General features: G+C 40.5%; 1 protein-coding gene across 1 annotated transcript in view; it reads left to right on the plus strand.

Annotated features, from left to right (window-relative positions):
- The window catches only part of RASA3 (RAS p21 protein activator 3), a 198,084-nt gene that overhangs the window by 164,832 nt on the left and 11,647 nt on the right, over window positions 1-21,605 (plus strand). The window contains exons 12-20 of the mRNA XM_067563637.1: window positions 2,532-2,646; window positions 8,228-8,302; window positions 8,923-9,046; window positions 10,206-10,312; window positions 11,560-11,637; window positions 13,582-13,659; window positions 15,078-15,151; window positions 19,213-19,319; window positions 20,850-20,932. Coding sequence (XP_067419738.1) covers window positions 2,532-2,646; window positions 8,228-8,302; window positions 8,923-9,046; window positions 10,206-10,312; window positions 11,560-11,637; window positions 13,582-13,659; window positions 15,078-15,151; window positions 19,213-19,319; window positions 20,850-20,932 — 841 coding nt within the window. The remainder of the gene's footprint in view (window positions 1-2,531; window positions 2,647-8,227; window positions 8,303-8,922; window positions 9,047-10,205; window positions 10,313-11,559; window positions 11,638-13,581; window positions 13,660-15,077; window positions 15,152-19,212; window positions 19,320-20,849; window positions 20,933-21,605) is intronic.

A 21,605-nucleotide genomic window follows, 5' to 3' on the forward strand; every position in this document is an offset into this window, starting at 1 on the left:
CCCCCCTCCACCCCGTGCATTGTGAAGTGCCTGCCTGGCCTACCCCGTTCCCCCAGGCCAGGGGTGAGGCCACCCCATCTGAGCCAGTGCTGGGCTGCAAGGCTGGAGTGGTGGGTAAGTGCGCTCTGGGCCAGCCCTTCACGGAGGGCGGGGGCACAGGAGGCTCTGCACCCCTCAGAGCCTCCTGCACCCCCCCAACCCATGCACGTCATAAAGGGGCCTGGCCCCCTTTCCCCCTCAGTACACCACTGCTTAGGTGCTATGGTAAATAAATAATAAATGATAATTATAATTATCAAATCCTGCAATAGTTTTAACAGCTCACAAGAAATCATTGCAGCTTCAGAGCATGTATTAAAGAATTTGATTAATCTTATTTATATATGGAAAAGGCAAGTTTCTCCATGGAATCATATGGAAACCGATGTTTAGGGCAAGTCTTGTCTGAGCATTTGTTCTTTCAAACGTAGAACTGTGCAGCAAAGGACAGGGTGGGAAGTGGCACTGGATGAGACAGAAAATAGGTTCTTCTTTACCATTCACAAATTCCTGGCATAAATCACTGTCTGAGGATTTTGTATTGTGCCTATCATCATAGCATCTAGTATCCACACCAAGTAGGTAGTGTCTGAAAATCGTTACCATTTGATGGTGGTTTGATGAGTCACATCTAAAGAGCTGAGAGTCTCAGCCCATTGCCTGGGAGGCAGATGCTGCTATTAAGGTATCAATTGCCACAAACAGAACCAAATGAAGACTTTGTGGAGAGTCTTTTTAGACAGACAAAGGACTGAAGTACTTTCCCTCCTGTAGGTATAGTCCCTCTGTGCAGGTTGAGGCACCTTGGTTAGGATAATTTGAGGAAATGCGTTCTTTCCGCAGCCTGCTATATACCTGTTCATGAGACATAGGGGGCATTAGTTTTCAAGGCTTGCAGTCCAGCACCTTTCACAAGAAGTAGATTTACTTTTTAAATAGAACCATGAACTTAGCAGAAGAACTCTCTATAATCTCCCTTTCTGGTAAATGGATGCAATCATAGTAAAATATAAAAAGCTGAATAGGTGCATCATGGTGTGTGGGGGAGCAAACAAATAACTGAAGGCCCAGTTGTGCAGGTGCACTTTGGGTTATGTGGATGTAGAAGGGACAGTCAGATATGTAGATCTGTAAGTGGCTTAAATTGCCCCTGCAAATAATTGTGGCTGGAAAACGAACCTGAAATTATTTGCATACTTTAAATGGCGGGTGCAAAAAACAGAGAACAACAGTTTGAAAATCTGATGTAGAAGCTAATGGCTGTCTAGTTAACACCCATATGTTTCCACATTCCTGTTAACGGCCATATTAATATTTTTTAAAAGAATATTTCAGTTTCTGTGTGCGCTACTTTTAGAGGATCAGTATACTAATATTGAAAAACCAGTTGAGCAGAAGGGCCCTGCAGGTTGTATTCTGGTTTGGGAGTGGCCTTTGTGGTTTCCTTTGTTTATGATTTAACCCCTGCTGCCCAGGCTGTATATTATCGTTAAAAGCACCATATCAGCAGGATTGTTATAAGGGATACTGTAAAACAGGAGAGAGATGAAGAAGCCACATAGAGAGAGGAGTGAGAATGCCATTCCAACAGAGAAAAATAACTCCAGCTAGATAAATATTGACTTAAGAGAGCAAACTATGCCACGCCCAGGAAGTCTGCCATAATAATATAGTGTGTTTCTCAGTAAGATTGATTTGAAAATGATGTAAAAATGCATGTTTCTGGAGAGCATTCACAATCCCACAGACTGTAGTAGTGCAAATACAAGGTTAATATATGCTATGGCCAGTCATCTGCAGCTTTTTATGTCTCCAGTCCTGCAAAGAGAACTGTGCAGGTGGCCTCCACTGAAACGAATGGGGGGCTGTGTGGGCTCAAGGGTCCACTTGCATGGTTCTGTTTGCAAGGTTGGAGCCTGTGTAATGCATAATACACTGTATTCTATCACAGCATGGTACTGTCATCCAGCCACAAAAGGTCAGTTAGGTCATACAATCTTATTAATCACCCCAAATGTGCATTTTGTAAGAGTAGCTAGCAGATGGAATCCAGTGCCCAATAGTCATGAGACTGAAATGGCTTCTTCCCAAGTTCATGCTGTGCAGTAGTGCGTGAAAGGGCAGATATTTTTCACGATTTTTCCATTAGGTTGTAAGCTCCTTGCAGCCAGGTCTGTGTCTGAGTATGTGTTTGTACAACACTTAGTGTAATGGAACTCCTATGCACTACTGTCAGAAAAATTATGACGAACCCTCAAAATCCTTAGCCCCTCTGACAACCTCATTCTGTTCTTTTGCTGTTGTAAGCTGAAGCTGGAAATGCACCAAACCCTGTATAACTCATTTCATGGCAGCCCTTAGGCAAGGGTCAAGGGAAATATTCATTTGTGCATTCAAAAATAGCTTTTCAGCGCTTTCATTTGCTGCTTTTATTTCATATGTTATTGATTTATTATGAAAAGGCTAAATTATAGAAAACTGTTCCCTTCCAGAGACCCAAATACCATTTTCAGAGGAAATTCATTAACTTCCAAGTGCATTGATGAGACAATGAAACTGGCAGGGATGCATTATCTTCAGGTTACTCTAAAGCCAATTATAGATGAGGTAAGAGCAGATTCAGAACACTTTTTTTGGTAAAAGTTCAGCCTACGGGGCCTTCTAGGAGCAGATATTGTTGATGTCTTTGCTACTTTAACATTGCTTTGTAGGACTAATGTCAAGAGCTTGTTTTTACATGAAAACCCGTGCGGTGCAAGTTACCCAGTGAGTCACCCAGTTCATGAACAGTTGACTTGCATTAAAGAAAAATAAAAAGTTTCCATGTGAACCGTATCTAAAATAAGCCTCTTGTCTTTTAAAATAAATCATTTAGGTTCTGGAAAATTGTTAAAAAAGCAAAATAATAGCCTAAGGGAAAAAAACGAGCACAGGAAAAAGTAGCCACTGGTCATAAATAACAAATTTCACCCTATTGCTTTAAATGAATATGATCATTCCTAGATAACTGCATATGTGACAGCTGACAATGTGTTGGTGTTTTATAATCTCTCCAGTCCAGTATGGCTGTTTTGGTTTTTTGGGGCTTTTTTTCCCCCCAGAACCATAATTGAGCAACACTTTCAAACCACAAATTTCCTTTGAGTGATTCAGCACTTTTGTACCTAAACAATTACAGTGATGTCTCATCAAGAAATAATATTTTCCCTAAGAATAGGTTTACAGTACTATCTCTTTGGAACAAGAAATATTTTCTTAAATGATAATCTTGTTTGGGAGGACCTGGTGAAAACTTCATCTTTTTAGGTGTAGGATATTGCAGGAAAAAAACAGAATTTAACATTTTTGAAAAATTGGAAATCTTGACTAGCTGACACATGATGTTTAGCCAAAAGAAGAAATACTAATAAAATTGGATTCAGCCCTTTCCCTAAGAAAGCTAGCAGCCTGAACCCTTTATTTTTCTTCGAGGGCTGGTCCCTATGTGGATTCCAGACATGTGCCTATGTGCGCCATGCACCAGAGCCAGAACTGTTTAGCGTAACCTCCATCAACCCACATGCACACCTTGCATCGACCACATGGTGCGCCTGAGGTCTTATGAGGCAGCACGGGTCGACACTCCCTCAATTTCTCTTACTGCCGCATGGCCAGAGTCAGAATACTCCTCTTCACCTTCAGAGCTCTGTAGCAAAAACAAAAACAATTTTAATAGATAATAGTTTTAACATAGGTTCACGGTTTAATAGTTGTAGTTAGTGTGTTTAGGATCCATAGTCTCCAAGTTATCCCTTCCCTGGGGGCTTTCCACCCTTCTCTGGGGGATTATGCCCAGACAAACTGGGTTCAAGAACTGCGTCCCATGCCTGCAATCATTCTTGGTAAGCGACGAGCACCAACGCTGTCTCAGTTGCTTTGGTGAGATCCACATTGTGGCGTGGTGCTCTATGTGCTGCTCCTTCCCCTCCAGAATCCACTGGTCAAGAGAACTGAGGCTACGGAAATACCTCATGAAGGAGGCAATGCGTCTGTGTGTGCACCAAGAAGTGGCACTGACGGACCCACCAGACCACCCAACTGCACCGGTGATGAGTGAGTTCCCTGTCATGACGAAACCGAAGGTACTGACAGCACCGACCAAGACTCATCATGCTCACAAAAAGCATAGTCACAGGCACAAGGGCAGATCCCCAAGAGGGACCACATGTAAGCACTGCGTTGCCTTCCCGAGCCAAGACCAGCCAGGTGTGAAGTTTCAGACAGAAAGACTAAACACCTTGATAAAGCTGAGGTGTCTGCCACCAACAATATACCACTGGAACATCGACAGCCAAGAACTCCACCGGAGCCAGCTGAATTAATACGACCACTACTGTATACTGTCCTGGTACTGTGTACACCGAGCCACTTTTTGCCCCTAATACTGACAGCTGAATTGCTCTTCCTTCTGGAGGAGACCTCGCAGCTTATGAAGCACCGGAGACCTTGCAGCCTCTATCTCCAGCAAACAAACTGTTGCTATTGTATCATCTTTCCATGCAACAGCCAGAAGAGCCACCGCAGAACATTCCTGAACCACCGGCTCTACCTGTTACGATGGCACTACCCTTCGTGGAACAACATTCTGACTCAGAATGGTCCTCAGAAGCAGACCCAGCCTTCTTGCTGATACACTCATATAGTCCTCGACAACAGCAATGATACGCACTGACGTACGTACCACCACCAGAGCAGTGGTTCAGGTATCCGCAGGGTCCGCTGATGCAAGTGGACCAGAGACCCTATGGTACAGGTGGAGCACCACTACCACTCCAGCACAGACCCTCTTTGGAGCCAGTTGTCTAGATATGGGAATGAGTGGCCGAGACAATGCATATATGCCTCAACAATGGCAAAGACTTTCGTGAACATGCGAGGAGCAGTGGCTACCTGAAGGAGAGGACACGGAATTGGTAATGAGAATGCTCCAACATAAAACAAAGGAATTTGCAGTGGGTGGGTTGAGTGTCCAAATGGAAGTATGGATCCATATCAAGAGCCATGAACCAGGCCCCACGTGTGAGGGAAGGGATGATTTGAAGGAGTGTAACCATGCGGAAATGGAATTTGCAGATGAATCGATTTAAAGTCTGTAGATTCAGAATGTAGTGAAGGTCTCCTCCCTTTTTTGATGAGAGGAAGTAGGGGGAGTAGAAGCCATGGCCTTGATAGTATTGTGGAACTCATTCTATGGCCCACTTTTAGAGGAGTGTCTGTGTTTCCTTCTGAAAGAGGTATATTTGAGTTGGATCCACAAGGTTGCTGAGAGGTGGGTGACAGGGGGAAAGCTGTGGAATTCTATAAAGTATCCCCCATGTATGATGTCCAGTACACATCAGCTGGTAGTAATCTTGTTCCAATTTGCAAAGAGAGCAAAACGGCCGCTGAAAACAATGGGGGAAGTTGGGGAAAGGGTGGGGTGGGGTTCGCAGGTCTCTGAGGAAGAGTCAAAAAGGTTGTCTGAGAGGGTGTTGATGGAAGGTGGAGGTGGTGGAAGTGGACACATTAGAGTGTCGGGGTCGCTGCAGTGGGATTGTTCCTGTTGGTATCCCACAAATGCCTCCTCATTACCATCGGGACGCTGCAGAACCTCCTCTTCAGTATGGGCATCTGTATCAATGAGGAAAAGTCCATCCTTGTATCATCCAGAGAACTCACATTCATAGGGGCATGCTTAAATTCTCATGAAGCATGGGCCTACCTTCCAAGAGATGGGTTTGCTGTGCTCACCACCCTCCTTACACAACTACAACATCATCCCTACAGCCACATCTGCCACTGCCTTTCACTTCTGTTACCCCGTACGCCTGCTGCCACATGAGGTGCCTCCAACAGTGGCTAAGATTAGTGTACAACCCACAGAAGGGCCATCTCAGTGAATGAGTCTTCCTCCCACCATCAGTAGTAACTTTTCTGTCATAGTGGTGTGACCCATCCAAGGTCCTGGCAGGCATCCTCTTCAACCTTCCTACACCCAACACCACCCTCACCACAGACACTTTGCTCGTGAGCTAAGGCATCCACATACAACGCCATACGGCCCAGGGCCTATGGTCCCACAGAGAAGCAAGGATGCACATCAACATCCTAGAACTGTGAAGAGGCCAACACGTCTGTCAAGCACTTCTTCCCCTCATGCAATCCAAACATGTACAACTCCTCTTGGACAACATGATAGCAGTAATATATATAAAACAAGCAAGAAGGAGCCAGGTCCACGTCCCTTAGCAAGAAGCAATCCAATTATGGAACTGGTGCCTACAGTACATATCACACTACAGGCAATCCATTTGCCAGGCACAAACAACATCCTGGTGGACAAGCTCAGCCATTCCTTTCATTGCAATTGCAAGTGGGAAATCCATGACCCCACTCTTCACTCCATCTTCTGGCATTCTGCGATGGGACCTGTTCACCACATCCACCAAACACAAACTCCCTTCTTCTGCTCCTGAGGAGCCCTCGGGCATAGCTCACAAGGGAATGACTTTCTCCTCCCATGGACACCAGGTCTCTGCTATGCCTTCCCACCCATTCCACTATTACCACATGTACTCCGCAAAGTGAGGAGGGAAAGAGCAACCCTCATACTCATAGCCCTCTTCTTGCCCCACCAATATTGGTTCACAGACCACCTTTACTTCTCAACCTATCCTCTGATCCGTCTTCCCCCGACCCCTGAATCTCCTCACCCAGTAACAGGGCCGAATCTAGCACCCCAACCCACACCCGCTCCACCTCATGGCCTGGCATTTGAATAGATCTCATGAGTAGACAATGCATGCTCCATGCTGGTATGCAACATACTTACACACAGTCAATGCCATGTGACCAGGGCCTGCTACCAAGCAAAATAGAAGTGCTTCACAGAATTGTCCTCCAACAACCACCACCCATTAACAAACATATCCATACCAACTGTTCTGGACTATCTAGTCCACTTTTGCCTCTGAGGTCTTACCCACTCCTCCATACAGGTACACATGGCTGTGATTAGCACCTTCTTTGTGCCAGGAGATGCGTTTTTTGTCTTCAGCCACCCAACCTCTACTTGGTTCCTCTGTGACTGCCTTAAAACATTCCCTTCCCTCAGGAAACCTACCCTGCCTTGGGACCTCAACCTTGTACTTTCAACTCTTACTAAGCCACCATTTGAATCCCTGGCCACATGTCCACTCACCTACCTGACCATCACCTCTGCCAAGCGAGTCAGTGAACTGGCAGCCATGATGGCAGACCCTTGCTTCACGGTGTTCCACAGGGATAGTGTCTCCCTATGAACCCACCCCAAGTTCCTCCACAAAGTGGCCTCACCATTCCACCTCAACCAGGTCATTCATCTCCCCACCTTTTACCCAAAACTAAATTCCTTCAACAGGAAATGTGCTCAGCATTCCCTTGATGTCCATCATGCATTGGCCTTTTATCTCCAACATGCCCGCACCTTCCAAGCCCCGCCCAGACTCTTTATCGCTATAGCGGAAAATTGCAGAGGCTTCATTCTCTCGTCACAATACATCTCTAAATGGATCTCCTATTACATCACAGAGTGCTACTCCCACCAGGCACCACAGCTCACTCCACAAGAGCACAAGCCACCATGTCCGCTCTCCATGCAGACATTTGCAAGACAGCAACATGGGCCTCTAGTCACATGTTTACTGCATATTATGCCATAGCCAACTTATCAACCACGGATGCACCAGTGGGCCCCACAGTCCTACAAACTCTAACATGTGCCGAGCCCTCACGCCCACCTCCACACTGATTACTGCTTATTACGCTACCCATGTCTAGAATCCACATAAGGACCAGCACTCGAAGAAGAAACTGTAACTGATGGTTCTTTGAGTTTTGTGATCTCTCTCTGGATTCCAATCCCGCCTCTCATCCCCTCCGCTATGGGCTTGATGAGGGAGCGTCGACCTGCACAGCCTCATGAGACCTTGAGCACACTACGTGAGCAATGCAAGGTGTCAACGGAGACTACTCTAAACAGTTCTGGTGCATGGCACAAATGCATACCCATGTCTGCAATCCAGATATGGACCACACATTTGAAGAACCATCAATTATAATAAGTAACCTCCCTTTGTAAGACTTACTCCACCTGAAGACATGCACTAATTCTTCCTCATGTTCTTTCTAGATTTGCCAGCTCCATAAGCCTTGTGAAATTGATCCTGTGAAGTTAAAAGATGGTGAAAACCTGGAAAATAACAGGGTAGGCAGTCAGATTTGTTACTGAAAACAAAATCTCTAATTATATTGAGTATTTTGTCTCCCTTACTGGGGTCCCTGTACCCCATTTGGTGTTGTAAAGTAAGCTTTCATATCTTAGTAGCCAGTGGAAGCTTTTTTAACCTAATAGAAATGTGTGTGATTTTTTACATCAGCTTCATGTTTACTTGTACAGCACAGTACTGAAATGTGATGTTGTCTCTTAAATGTAAAATAGGAAAAGAAGAATAGGTCTTGTTGTCAATTGACTGTGTAAATATCCAGTATGACAGAAATGAGGGCTCCTTAGCCAATTTTCCAAAGAGGACATAGAAAATGGTTTTGCGGAAGAAATAACATGCTTTTCAGAATGAAGTTTTACTTGATGTTTTTTGGTAGAAAAAGACACTGTGCTTTCAGCCTCGTACTTAGAAGTACACCTTATCAAAGAAGAAGTTATCCATTGAATATGGAACTGTGGCTTTTTTATATCTTATAATTTATTGCAGAAATAATCTACTGTAGATGCCATTAGAGAAAATGGAGTAGCCTTTTTTCCCATGGAAAAGAAACGGTGCATCTAAAACAAACAAAAAAAGTTTAACATATTGCTAAATGTTTCAGGAAAATCTGAGGCAGTACGTTGACCGCATTTTTACTGTCATTACAAAATCTGGGGTGAGCTGTCCAACAGTGATGTGTGATATTTTCTTTTCGCTGAGAGAGTCAGCTGCCAAACGTTTTCAAGGTAAATTGTTGTATGTCTTTTTAATTTATATGTTAAATTATTTTGAAGTATATTATTTTTATTATCTACCAATTTACATCATCAGTCACAAGTGTAGAAGTTAAAAGTATATTTCAGATTGGAAGCTATTTATGAAGTGTAAATCTGTACTATTTACCTAAGATGTTCCTTTAAAATTTGTTCTACTATACTCTGAAATGACATGATAGAAATGTATCAGATTTATGTATCAATGATTTCAGATCAAATATGCTCAGTTTACAAGTATAGAGATTTTTTAACACAGCAGTCTGCAAACTCATTATCAAATCTGACAGTTCAGCTCAATTTTTTTCAACCCGTGCATTAGCCTGTAATAAAAGCCAAATTATAAATTGACACCTATACAAGGCCATTACCTTCAATGGGTTTGCATAGCTATAACTCAGTAGAACTTAGTACATTTTGTTGAAGATACACAAGGAATAGAATCCATTCCACTTCTTCTTAGCTGTGTTTGCTCTGTGAGAGTAAAAAGCAATTAAAAAAAATCCAAATCAACCAACCACTATAGTAAGCCAATGTGACTCTTCATACACATAAGGAGTAGATCAGTTGAGTAAAGTGGTGCCATTTTATAGTAGCAAATAGCAGAATACAAAATGTCAAAATAAAATTCCATTGGTCATCATATTGTGTTCCTTATCCATTCAATTTATTATAATTATTGTTATAATTACTGTATTTGTTACTTCTTTCACGATAGTGCGTTGGGGCACCAACAAATCGGAGCCCCATTTGCTTGGTGCTGCAGATAAATAGTGAAAGTCAGTCTCCTTTATAATCCATGTAAATTAGTCAAATGCTCCAGTTGCTTAGTTCATATGTCAGATTTTGATACTTTTTTCCTGCACAATGAGGCTTCATGGAGCTCCCTACATAGTCTTACTGTGTTTTACTGGCGCTAGCTCTCACCTGGATATTTTCATTACTTTATCAGTAGCTAATATTTGGCTCTAAATGACCTCCAGTATCCCATTCACCCATAACTCATGAATACGTGAACCCCTAGCACGGGACTGAATTAACAACTTGCATTTTGACCATTTTACTAGTGCTGAAGATGCTCTTTGAAATATTGTTTGTTGGATAATGAGAGGAACGGTTTCTCTTGTTACAGGTGACCCAGATGTGAGGTATACAGCTGTAAGCAGTTTTATTTTCCTGAGATTCTTTGCTCCTGCAATTCTTTCTCCAAATCTCTTTCATCTTACACCACACCACCCAGTAAGTTCTGTATTGATCTATCTAGGTATTTATGTGCCCCCCTCAACAGAGTATGAGTGCCTACCAAGTGGTTTGTTGGTTTTTTAAATCTATCTTCTCAGCCCATAGGAGAAATAGCTTAATAGTTCTTGTCTGTTTTGTGTGTTAGCAGATGTGTTAGTTGACTGTGTTTGTGAAGAACTTAGGCTTCCCCCCTTTATAAGTTGAAGTGAGTTTTACATTTAGTTTTGAAATTGAGCCCTGTGGTAATTCTCATCTCTCTCAGGGAGGGAGTTTGATAGTCTAGCTCCAGCTCCCATGAAAGTTCTGTCTCAAACTCTCATGAGCCCACCCCCTGCTGGTCAACAATTTTACTGTCCAGCTGTGCAATGCGCACGCAAGCTTGTGTTCTTCACTAGTGCCCAGTGCTATCAAAGAGGAGATTTGTGTGTGGAATTACCTATTGTGAGAACTCTGCGTTTGGGGCCCAGCGTGCTGTGAAATGTTACATACACCGAAATGGTACCACCTCATTCTTTTTTTGTACCAAGTTATATGCAATAAGAGGAGTTTCAGCTGCAATAACTTTGTTAAAAACATGTTAATTGCCTTAAAAATTAAACAGATTTTGTTGACATAAAATGCTCCCCATTCCTAAACAAATGAATTTTAAAAATGGTCTTATTATATCAGATACTCCTCCCTGTGGTCAAGAGTGCCTTCTGCTGGTTATTGGTGACTTTGAGGAATAAGTTGTTAACGATGCCATTAAAAAGGGTACAGCATAATTTTTAAATGGGTTGAATATTACTGTGGCCTCTTGGCCAAGTTCCCTCTCTTAAGTAAATAGGTTCTACAGTAAGTCAAAGGCACTGCAAGCTATTCTTGAGACTGTAGTAGCAGCTTCATTTTAATTGGATTCATTACTTCGAAAACACTTTGAGACACTTTGAATAGTAAATATGTTGCCCAAAACCTAAACCCTTATATTTTAGTATAGAAAACAGTCAGAATACAAGCATTCACTTGCAAAATGAGGCAAGGAAACTGACTTGCTTGCTTTTCAGAAGCAAGGGCAAGAAGATAGTCACGACAAAATCTGTTGTGCTTCTTAAGGCAGCAGCTTTCTCTCTACAGAGTTTGTGAGTTTTTAAAATTTTACATTGATTTTGGTATGAGTGAAATAGAGAACAGCAAATGTGTTTTGTGCTCTGTCCCATATTTTAAACACCAGGAATATGTAACACGGTTGTTCTCCTCCTTAATAGGATCCACAGACCTCTAGAACTTTGACACTTATCTCTAAGACCATACAAACACTGGGCAGCTTATCAAAATCTAAATCTGTAAGTGTTTCATTTTATTTCATCCTTTGTGGGTTATGTGGGCAAAATATTGATCTTTATTTCCTTTTTAAAAGCAGATTGTCACTTTATTATTGTAATTAAATGTTTGGAATGACTGTTGTTGGGCCAGGGATTAATTCAGATCAATTCATGTGTCCACAGCTGGGCACCCAGTAACAGTACCAGTGAAGGCCAGGATTCAATATTTTCAATGCAGAGCTATTGTTTATTGAAAAGCAGGTATTACAGACAAATAGAAAGGGCTATACAATGCCTCTCTTTAGTAAGTCTCAATTTCCCAAGCATAAACCCTCAGTAACTATGCTGGCCCCACACAATATCCTGATTGGTAAGCAAAGCAAAGCTACCACTCCTAGGTGAAGACTGTCTCTTCCTTCTTCAGGTTCCCTCAGGTCGTTTGTCTGTTTTTTGAGTCCCACGTAGTGGGTCTTGGCTACCCCGAGGCCCTCTGATCTATGATCCCTCGGAGCAGGGCCTAGATTACTCTGAGGCCCTCTGGTCTTAAATCTTTTTCTGTCCGACAGTATCACTGGTCCTCTTAGATATGTGAGATATAGATAGAAAATCTAGATACCATGTGATCTTCCCAGTACTTATACCCTCTTCCCAAAGAAGTCACATGTCCCCAAAATATGCAAAATATGTTTTGCCAGCAAACTATGTGGCATATTCCAATTAATTCATAATTTGGGAGGGGGCTGCAGGGATTGGCTGATATTTACTTTTCGTGGACTACTTCCCACTAGGCACCTGATGTCATGTCATTCTATAGGGTCAGTTGACCTAGGTCAGCTAGCCCCAGATTCGCCATTACACACCTCCACATATACACACCAGGTGAACTGGCCATTGGCTAACCGTGACCATTGGTCTTCCACATCAGCATAGCTGCTTACACAGAGTCTGGACAAACATTTGTGTCACATCTTGATGCCAAGTGCAAGTTTGGCCTTTTCAGTGATTTTCCATAGTTTAGTACAACAAGACCCTGATCCCAGAATCCTCTAGCACTCAGGCTCACCAAACTTGTCCATTGTGATACTATATAGTGATTCAGCACTGTCCCAACAACTGTAGAGTACCATATACAAACAAATCAGTGGTAAGCAATGCTAAAGTAACTGAATTTATAACCTGAGTGCTATTTGGTGGTAAAAATGTTCTTCCTTTGAACTACATTTTTAGTAAAGTCTGATGTGGTCTCAGGGCTCTGGGGCTTTTCTTTAAGTCTTTTTGAAAAAATGTAGCTTTGATGAAAGGTGCCAGCACCTGGGCAATGAAGTATTCAGCTTATACACATGGTAGCCGCCACACCAAAGTATTTAAAGCCTGATCTAGATCCTAGAGGAACCACCTCTAATGGTGAGGGATAGTGCGCTTCTCATGCCATTTCAGCTCTTTGCAAATTAGTGATGATAGCTGATTTTTGATGTCCACTAGAAACTTGAAATGAGAGTGATTTCAGCCAGATGATAACATGAGGTCACTGCTGATCTGGTCTGGATTCACACCAGCAACCTGTAGGAGAGCCTGTATCCCATTTACAAATCTCTTGAGCCGGTTCAGTTCCTTGACTCTTTCGTTTTTTGTCAGTTTGTTTTGGGAGTGTGATTTTTTTAAAAATAGCTTGAAACTTTTACAGAATGTTATAGTAAATATATTGAATTGAGGATTTGGAATGCATTTTGCTAACTCACATAATTGTAATAGAAATTATTTTTGTCTGAGCACTTTCTCTGTAGTACTTAATATTTCATCCAAATAACCTGAAGGTAGCTTTGATTTCTTTCTTTTTTGCAGATAGGGAAAGTGGTGGTGGCTTCAGTAGAGAAACTCTTACTTTCTTAGTATGTTGATGTTAAGATTTTAGGTATAAGTTGGATTGCAAGACATGCAAATATTGGTTGGCTGTTTGCATTTCAGGCAAGCTTCAAGGAATCTTTCATGGCTACTTTTTATGACTATTTTAATGAGCAGAAATATGCAGATGCAGTAAAAAATGTAAGTAACAAGTCAAGACATTGAATACATAATGTCCCCCATGTTTAAGAAAGATGGATTCAAACTGGAACAGGTGCAGAGAAGGGCTACTAGGATGATCCACGGAATAGAAAACCTACCTTATGAGAGGAGACTCAAAGAGCTTGGCTTGTTTAGCCTAACCAAAAGAAGGCTGAGAAGAGCTATGATTGCCCTCCATAAATACATCAGAGGGATAATACCAGGGGGGGAGAGGAATTATTTAAGTTCAGTGCTATTGTGGACACAAGAACAAATGGATATAAACTGGCCATCAGGAAGTTAGACTTGAAATTAGACATGTTTCTAACCATCAAAGGAATGAAGTTCTGCAACAGCCTTCCAAGGGGAGCAGTGGGGACAAAAAGAAAAGCCTATGTGGCTTCAAAACTGAACTTGATAAATGTATGGAGGGAATGGTATGATGGGACAGCCTAATTTGGCAATCAACTGATCTTTGACTACTGTTGGTAAATATGACAGTGGCCTGTGATGGGATGTTAGATGGGGTGGGTTCTAAGTTACTAGAGAATTTTTTCTTGGGTGTCTGGCTGGTGAGTCTTGCCTACATGCTCAGGGTTTAGCTGATTCCCATATTTGGGGTCGGGAAGGAATTTTCCCCAGGGCAGATTGGCAGAGACCCTGGGAGTTTTTCACCTTGCTCTGTTGCATGAAGCACGGGTCACTTGCTGGTGGATTCTCTGTACCTTAAAGTCTTTTAATCATGATTTGAGGACTTCAATAACTCAGTCTTAGGTTAGGGGCCTATTACAGGAGTGGGTGGATGAGGTTCTGTGGCCTGCGTTGTGCAGGAGGTCAGACTGGATGATCATATTGGTCCCTTCTGACTTAAAGTCTATGAGTCTACTTATTGAAACTGATGTTTAGAATCATATAAGTAGTGTAATATTTACACAGCAGCAAATACTGACTAGAAAAAACAGATTCAGTAGCAGTAGCATTCCAGAAATATGCAGGGAATACAGTGCACATAAAAATCCATAGTATGTGTTGGAAACCACACTTCTTAAATAACACTTATGGAACGATACATCATAGATCAGTTTTTAATGCACATTCCGTGTATCCTGCAAGCCTGTAATGAGAACAGTCTGCTCCAAGATGAAATGAAGGAGGTTGAGTAATAAAGGAAAAGGAGCACAAAGAGGAAATAAAGAAGTGAGGATGTAAACTTTTGTACTTAGGGACACTCTGACATTTGAGCTGTTCTTAGTTTACCATCCAGAAAATCTTCCCAAATTCCCTAATTGTAATGCTGTGTTCTTTTGTTCAAATACCATTACAGCATTGTCTTGTACTACAGAAATATGTAAATGTAAACATTTTAATTTGGCTTGTGTTGTACCCATATTTTATCTGTATGCTTTGTCCATCTTAAGTTCTTAGATTTGATTTCATCCTCTGGAAGGAGAGATCACAAGAGTATAGAGCAACCTATACTGCTTAAAGAAGGGTAAGAATGTGTTCATAGAATTTCTTGTATCTCTGTGCATTTTAGTACCATCGTAAAGCAGCCATCCTTTCTCCCCGCTACAGTCATATATTACAAGGGAAAATATAAATGTAGAAAAATGTTGAATTGCTGTCTTTATCCACTGTGGCTGCTAGCTTATTTTAACATCCTTTCATTTGATTTAAACATTTTAATTTCACACGTGTTAGAATTTTTGTACAAAAAAAGCCTATAGAACTTAATTACCATAATTAGTGCACAGTAAAGTTAAACCACCCCTGTGTTAAAAAAACATTGAGGTTGTGATTCAAACCAACAACAGCTGCAAAATTCCATTCCATAGACAGACACTCAATACTTTAATCTTGGCATTGTGGATTGGGCAAAGCCTTCTGATGGGTTTTGCCATTGCTGATGTGCTATAAAATCCAGGGGCTGATAATCTTAACTAATTTTTGTAAAAAAAAATGTTTAATATGCATGTACAATGGAACAACTTCAAATCTCAGTATCTGTGCTTCTTAAGGCCCTTTCCATACACTAGTTCAGTCACATGGACTAATTGCTGGCATTTTTCGGCTTTAAAAATGAGTCTATAAAAGCACCTAAGTACAGTGTGTAGGCAGCTAGATAGTTTCTTCTGAAACTAAAACTTTTTTGAAAATTTCTCCTGAGCTTAGTAAACTAAGTTGCAACCTAGTGCAAATTTTCACAACAGGTTTATAAACCAATACTACTACTAATAATAATATATTTGGTTTGCCTTGAAAATGCTGGCAACTTTTAACTGAAAGTTTGAACATTCCCTCTGTTTTAATTTTGTGCATCATCATTCTTTTGCTTTTTGAAAATAAATGTAAAATTTTTAACTTTTCCCCTCTGACTTTTAAACATGACTTTTCTGCCTCTGTCTTTTTTTTGCTCTTGTCTGATTTTTTTTCTGTCTTTTCTTGCTCGGCCTGCTGGCTGCTGTTATAAGGACTCTTAAACTAACAGTAAAGAAAGTTGATGGTAATAGTTCATGCAGGTAAGATGGTAGGGACAGTCGGTGCTTTGCCATAGTGACCTGCTGACAGCATGTCCTTCCTTCATAGCAACAGACATATCTGACTTAAATGTGAGAAGGCATTTTTTTCTTTGTTTAATAACCCTGAAATGCCTATGTAAAACCAACAGAGAGATTTTGTCACATACTTTTTAACAGTGCCTAGATTTTTTATTAAAAAATGCTGAAAATGGTAAATAAACTATTGTTTATCTGTAGTCAGAGGCTTCAAGACTGCTGGAGATTAATGTTTAATGTACAAATTCCTAAAACCTCATTGCAAGTGATTAATATGTCAGCCTACATCTTCTAGGCACTGTTTCAGCAACATACAAGTAAATTGTTCTCAAGGTTAAGGAGTGGGCTTCAGATGGCCACTTCCCCACCTTATCTTGTAAATGACATGCGTATCATTAAAAGAAGCAAGTTATCTCACCACCATCAATTCGATTCTTTCCCAGAGCAATTGCCTGGCTGCTGAGTGGGTTTTTTGTATGCCTTTACTCTGCTTTTTTAATTTCATTTTATTTAATTTCTTTCTTTCTATATAAAGAACATCTGTAACTCACCATACAGAGCGTGCACTTTTGAATGAACATCTAGTACCCAAGATGAGAGGATTTAGCTGCTGGCTTGTGCTTTGCTGGCACTGAGCATACCATCACTGATCAACAAATAGCTGTTGGGTGCTTTCCAAAGGGAAGAGAACTGAAAGTAATTTCTCCTTGCATTCTCATGCTCGAAGGGCATTCACACTGAAGTGTCCAAGCAAAACTGAAATAGATCCTAATTTAAATCTACCACAAAGGGGGGGAATAAAAAAATATCCCCAGCCAATTAACTTGGAAAATGGGATTGGTCTCAAAATGTTTTTCCTTCATGTGTCTTGAGCATTTGTTCAGTCCAATTCCCCAAATGTTACATAAATATTAGAAACAAGGAAATACCCTAAAATGGCCTTAAAAATGATTGTGGCTCTGAATACTTTCTGCCTGCCTACACAGGCAATGAAACCTGATGTTTTGGTTTTGTTTTAAATTATTGTTGGTAGCTAACAGGATTCAAAGTAGCTCTTATTCTAATGTCAAAGGCAGGATCTCCCAGAGAGAGAGAGAGTGTCTGATTCAATGTTTAGTTTTTAAATAAAAGGAGTTAATGTAATTAGAAATGTGCTTTTAATTCTGGGGTATTGATGCACACATCTAAAAGGGAGTTAATTTTTAAAACTTCCTGTGCATGTGCAGATCACCTTAAACGATGTCCACACAGCAAAAAGGCGAACTTAATGAGGAGTTTGTTCTTCAAACCACTCACCCCCATTAGGCAGCCATTCATTTTGAAATTTGCCTAACTTCAAAACGTGAAAGGATCTATCAAGTTGGTTGACATTAGGAGGGTTTGAACCACTGTCAGACATACAGCTCCACTGTCTTTCTCAGATGATCCAGGAATAAAGACAGGGAAGAGACTGTTAGTATCGAGACCTTCTGAAAATGGACAGATTTTAATCATCATAATAGTTATATAACTCTGTAAGTGCACACTGTACAGTAAATGGGGTGTGCCAAGTCTCTGCCCCAAGAAGTTTACAGTATAAATGCCCTGCAGGGAACAATACAGCACAATACAAAACAGAGTAGCACGAAGGCATTGAGGTTGGACTGCTTTGGAGAAAGAGGCTTTTATTAGGTTCCCAGTCTGTCTAACACATTCTAGTTGTTTGTGACTAAGAATATTCTTTTAGAAATGGGGATTATGGAGTTTGTTATTCAGTGTTCTGGCACCCTTGCTGGTGACAATACATTTAGTGAAATCCTCACTTGCATTAAGCCACACTCTATTACTTCTCTATATCATGTGTGTTCATTGTGCTGTACAGTACCTTTGTGTCTGGTAGATATAGCTGTGATAGCAAGTAGTTTTTACCGGTAATGTTATGTCATCTTATCCAGCACAGTAGATTGTACACATGAATCCGCTCGTACACTGTGTAAAATAGCTTGCCCTTTCTCACACGTGCTCTCTCTCTCTTCCTATATATATATATATATATATATATATATTTATATATTTCAGTAAAGGTTGTACAGAGCATAATTAAATCAGTGTCATAATTTCCTAAGTTACCTTGAAACTTTTGAGTAAATTTAGTGCTTCAGCATACAGTAATGACAATAAATAGAGTTCTGACTAAATTGATTGCTACCTGAGATTACAAACAACAAATCATTAAATGAAAAACTCCAAACTACTAGTGACAATGGCTTTTAACAGACTAGTATGTTGTGATAAAAATCTGTATTTTCTAACTGCAGCACACTTTATTAATTGAAAATGGAGTTCCAGAACATTCAACATTTTATATTATTTATAGAGTATATTTAATTAAAGCACATAAAACATAGTTCTTATACTAAAAAGGGTTTGTACATCTCTTTTAGGTGTTGAAAATCATCTAAGCCTCTTAGCGTATGTGTTCACTGACAGCGGCAAATTCACCACCATCAGATCGATTTATCCAGATCGATTAAGCGGAAGAGAAGACCCGCTCAATCGATTCGGAAGTCGGTTCAATAAAACCACCTCCAAAAAAAGCATAGCGCTGTGTCGATGGGTACACATTTCCCATCGGCGCAACGTAGTGGAGATGGTGCACAGAAGAGAATTTAGGAAGTCGATGTAAGTTACACAAGCTACTTTGCGTAGCTTGCGTTACTCCCATCTACTGCTGCCGAATTTGCCGGTAAGTATAGACCAGGCCTTAGACGCTGTCTTGACTGAGAAAAGTGGTAGAGTTAGGTTAAGCTCAGCAAAAATATTCCTAGCTTAATTCAACTATTTGCCTAATGTAGATGTGGGGTAACATCTCTAGCTAGAGTTTCAACTGGTCAAATTGTAACCTAAGCAGGAACCTAGTATTAGGAAGTATTCTGTGTGTCCTTTTGGAGTTTGACAACTTGTGTCACTGATTGTAATTGAGTGCATTAATGTAACAATGCTGTTCCATTTACAATAGGTTTATGATCAAAAGAGCACAAGGAAGAAAACGATTTGGTATGAAAAACTTCAAGAAGAGATGGTTTCGCCTGACTAACCATGAATTTACTTATCAGAAAAGCAAAGGTAACAAAGGTTTGCCTTCCTGTTTTCTAACTTTTCACTAATAAAACAATGGATTAAACATTCAGAACTGTGTAAGAGAACAAAGAGAACTCCTTGGTAATATACTTTACAATAAAAAACCTGTAAATTTCTGTAAATCTGTAACTGCAGAAAATACAACACATAGAAAAATTACTTGAGAGGAGAACAGGATTTTTTTTAAAGCACTTTTTTTTTCTTTCTGTGTATTCTTCTTGCTAATCATTTGAGAGCGTTTGGGTGGCATTGAAATACTTTGATATGAATTAAACCACAAGCTTGTTGGAGTGTGTTTATGGATTAAATGTCTCCAGTATCCTGTCAATAATTAACATACACTGTGTGTGCATACACACTTGTGTATCAGATTGGCTGAGGAGGCAGAACACATCTGTAATAACCTTAAGTTGGGGTTTGGGTTTACATTGGACAAGGCCCAATTCCACAAATGGATGCCTAGCATTAATTTATTGTTAAGGTTTGGACTACTGTATTAAGCACTCAAAAGTGAGGCAGTTCCAGGGAGCTGAGATTGTAACAGCACATTTTATGGTATACATTAACAACAATAAATAACACATTCGAGCCCACATTTGAAATGGAAAACAGAGAAAACATTACATGTGGGCACCGTGCCGAGTTAGTCTTGTAGAGGAAATCCAGCGGCAACTTCTGGAATTGCCTCACTTTTCAGTCCTTCATATTTCACTGTGTGGTTTCATCAGATGATAAAATTAACTGTTTTAATGTAATTAATATAAAAATTGCCACTTACAAGAAACTGCTGAAGTACTGCAGATTTTTATTAATTGTCTCATCATTCTCAGACACATACATGCCCATCCTTTATTGGATTAATTAATTCTCTTATTCTTGCATTCACTATCACTTACCAGTTGGATTCCAGAAACAGACTGTCTCTTTAGTGGTTTTCATTAATTTTGTAACATTTGCACTACTAACTGAAGCACACGGGGGTTTAAGTACATACTTTGAACTTTCAAACATTTGTTCATAAGAATAATCCTTAATATTAGGTAAGATTACTTCAGGGGTTTCCAACTAGATTGGATTTTTTTAATTCAGTAGAGAATAACATATATCCTTCTATTGTGTATGTTTGATGTGGGAGCACTTGCAGATTCCATTCACTTTTAGATCGCTTAACACTCTCAACCATGATGTCTACAACATGCTCACCATCCTTAATCACCTGAGCCGACAGGAGGGATTCCCTTTTTTGCTGTCTCCAGAAAATGTTCTGTCTGCAACTTTCCCAGACACTGCCTGCATAGATAATTTTTGAAGAGGTTTGGTGGTGGCACATTTTGCAGCTCAAAGCAAAAATGAAATTAAGGTAATATTGAGACTTTGACAGCATGTCAGTAAAACTAGCTTTCTAGCAGTCACAGTCTTCCTTCACAGAAATCAAATCAGCGTTTTGAATACGAGCAGAGGGTGATGTGACACTTGAACAGTTATGCAGCTTTAGCTTGCAATTGTTTATTGCAGGTGATCACCCACTGTATAGCATTCCGATAGAAAACATTCTGGCAGTGGAGAAATTGGAGGAGGAGTCCTTTAAAATGAAAAATGTAAGTAGGTCATCTTCAGCTATTAGTTGAATTCGTCTTTGTCCCCCACCAAATCTCCTCTTTCCCATTTTGTAACGCATGTTGGATTTCCATTGGAAGACTTACAGCCACAGGTGCTGCTTCTGTATCTAGTAGCAGGGGTGTCCAAAAGTGAAGTCCATTGAGATTCTTAACATGGCCTTGTCAGCAATACCTGGATTTAGTTATCTGCAGCCCATTTAGTACTGTCCACACACTGCTGATCAGCTATCTGGGCTCTAGATAGTTGGACACAGGTAAGGCAACTGAGTCTCTGCTCTTCCTGTGAGTTCTAGGTCTGATCCTTGGGAATGAATTAACTCCTTAAATTTATGAAGGAGCACATTATCTTGCAATACTCTATCAGTTAGAATATCTTCATAGAATAATGAGGTAGCATATATGTATCTGGTATAGAATATATGTGAATGAGAGGTGTGATCCCATACACATGCCAATATAAACTTTTATGAGCTTGATAGTGTGGTATAATTGTTCTGTTGGCATGTGTGCGGGATGGGTTGCATTTCTCAAGAGTGGAGTACCAGAGCATACTTTTATGTATTCAGTATATACCATCTACTATACACAAACTTTAGAAATATGTGAGTTTAAGTGATGTCAGGATCCTTTTTCATGCTCCTCTGCTTCTAAA

Source organism: Emydura macquarii, unplaced genomic scaffold, assembly GCF_026122565.2.
Source record: "Emydura macquarii macquarii isolate MOO-44397 ecotype Brisbane River unplaced genomic scaffold, CSIRO-AGI_Emac_v2 contig_2531, whole genome shotgun sequence".
Lineage (NCBI taxonomy): Eukaryota > Metazoa > Chordata > Testudines > Chelidae > Emydura > Emydura macquarii.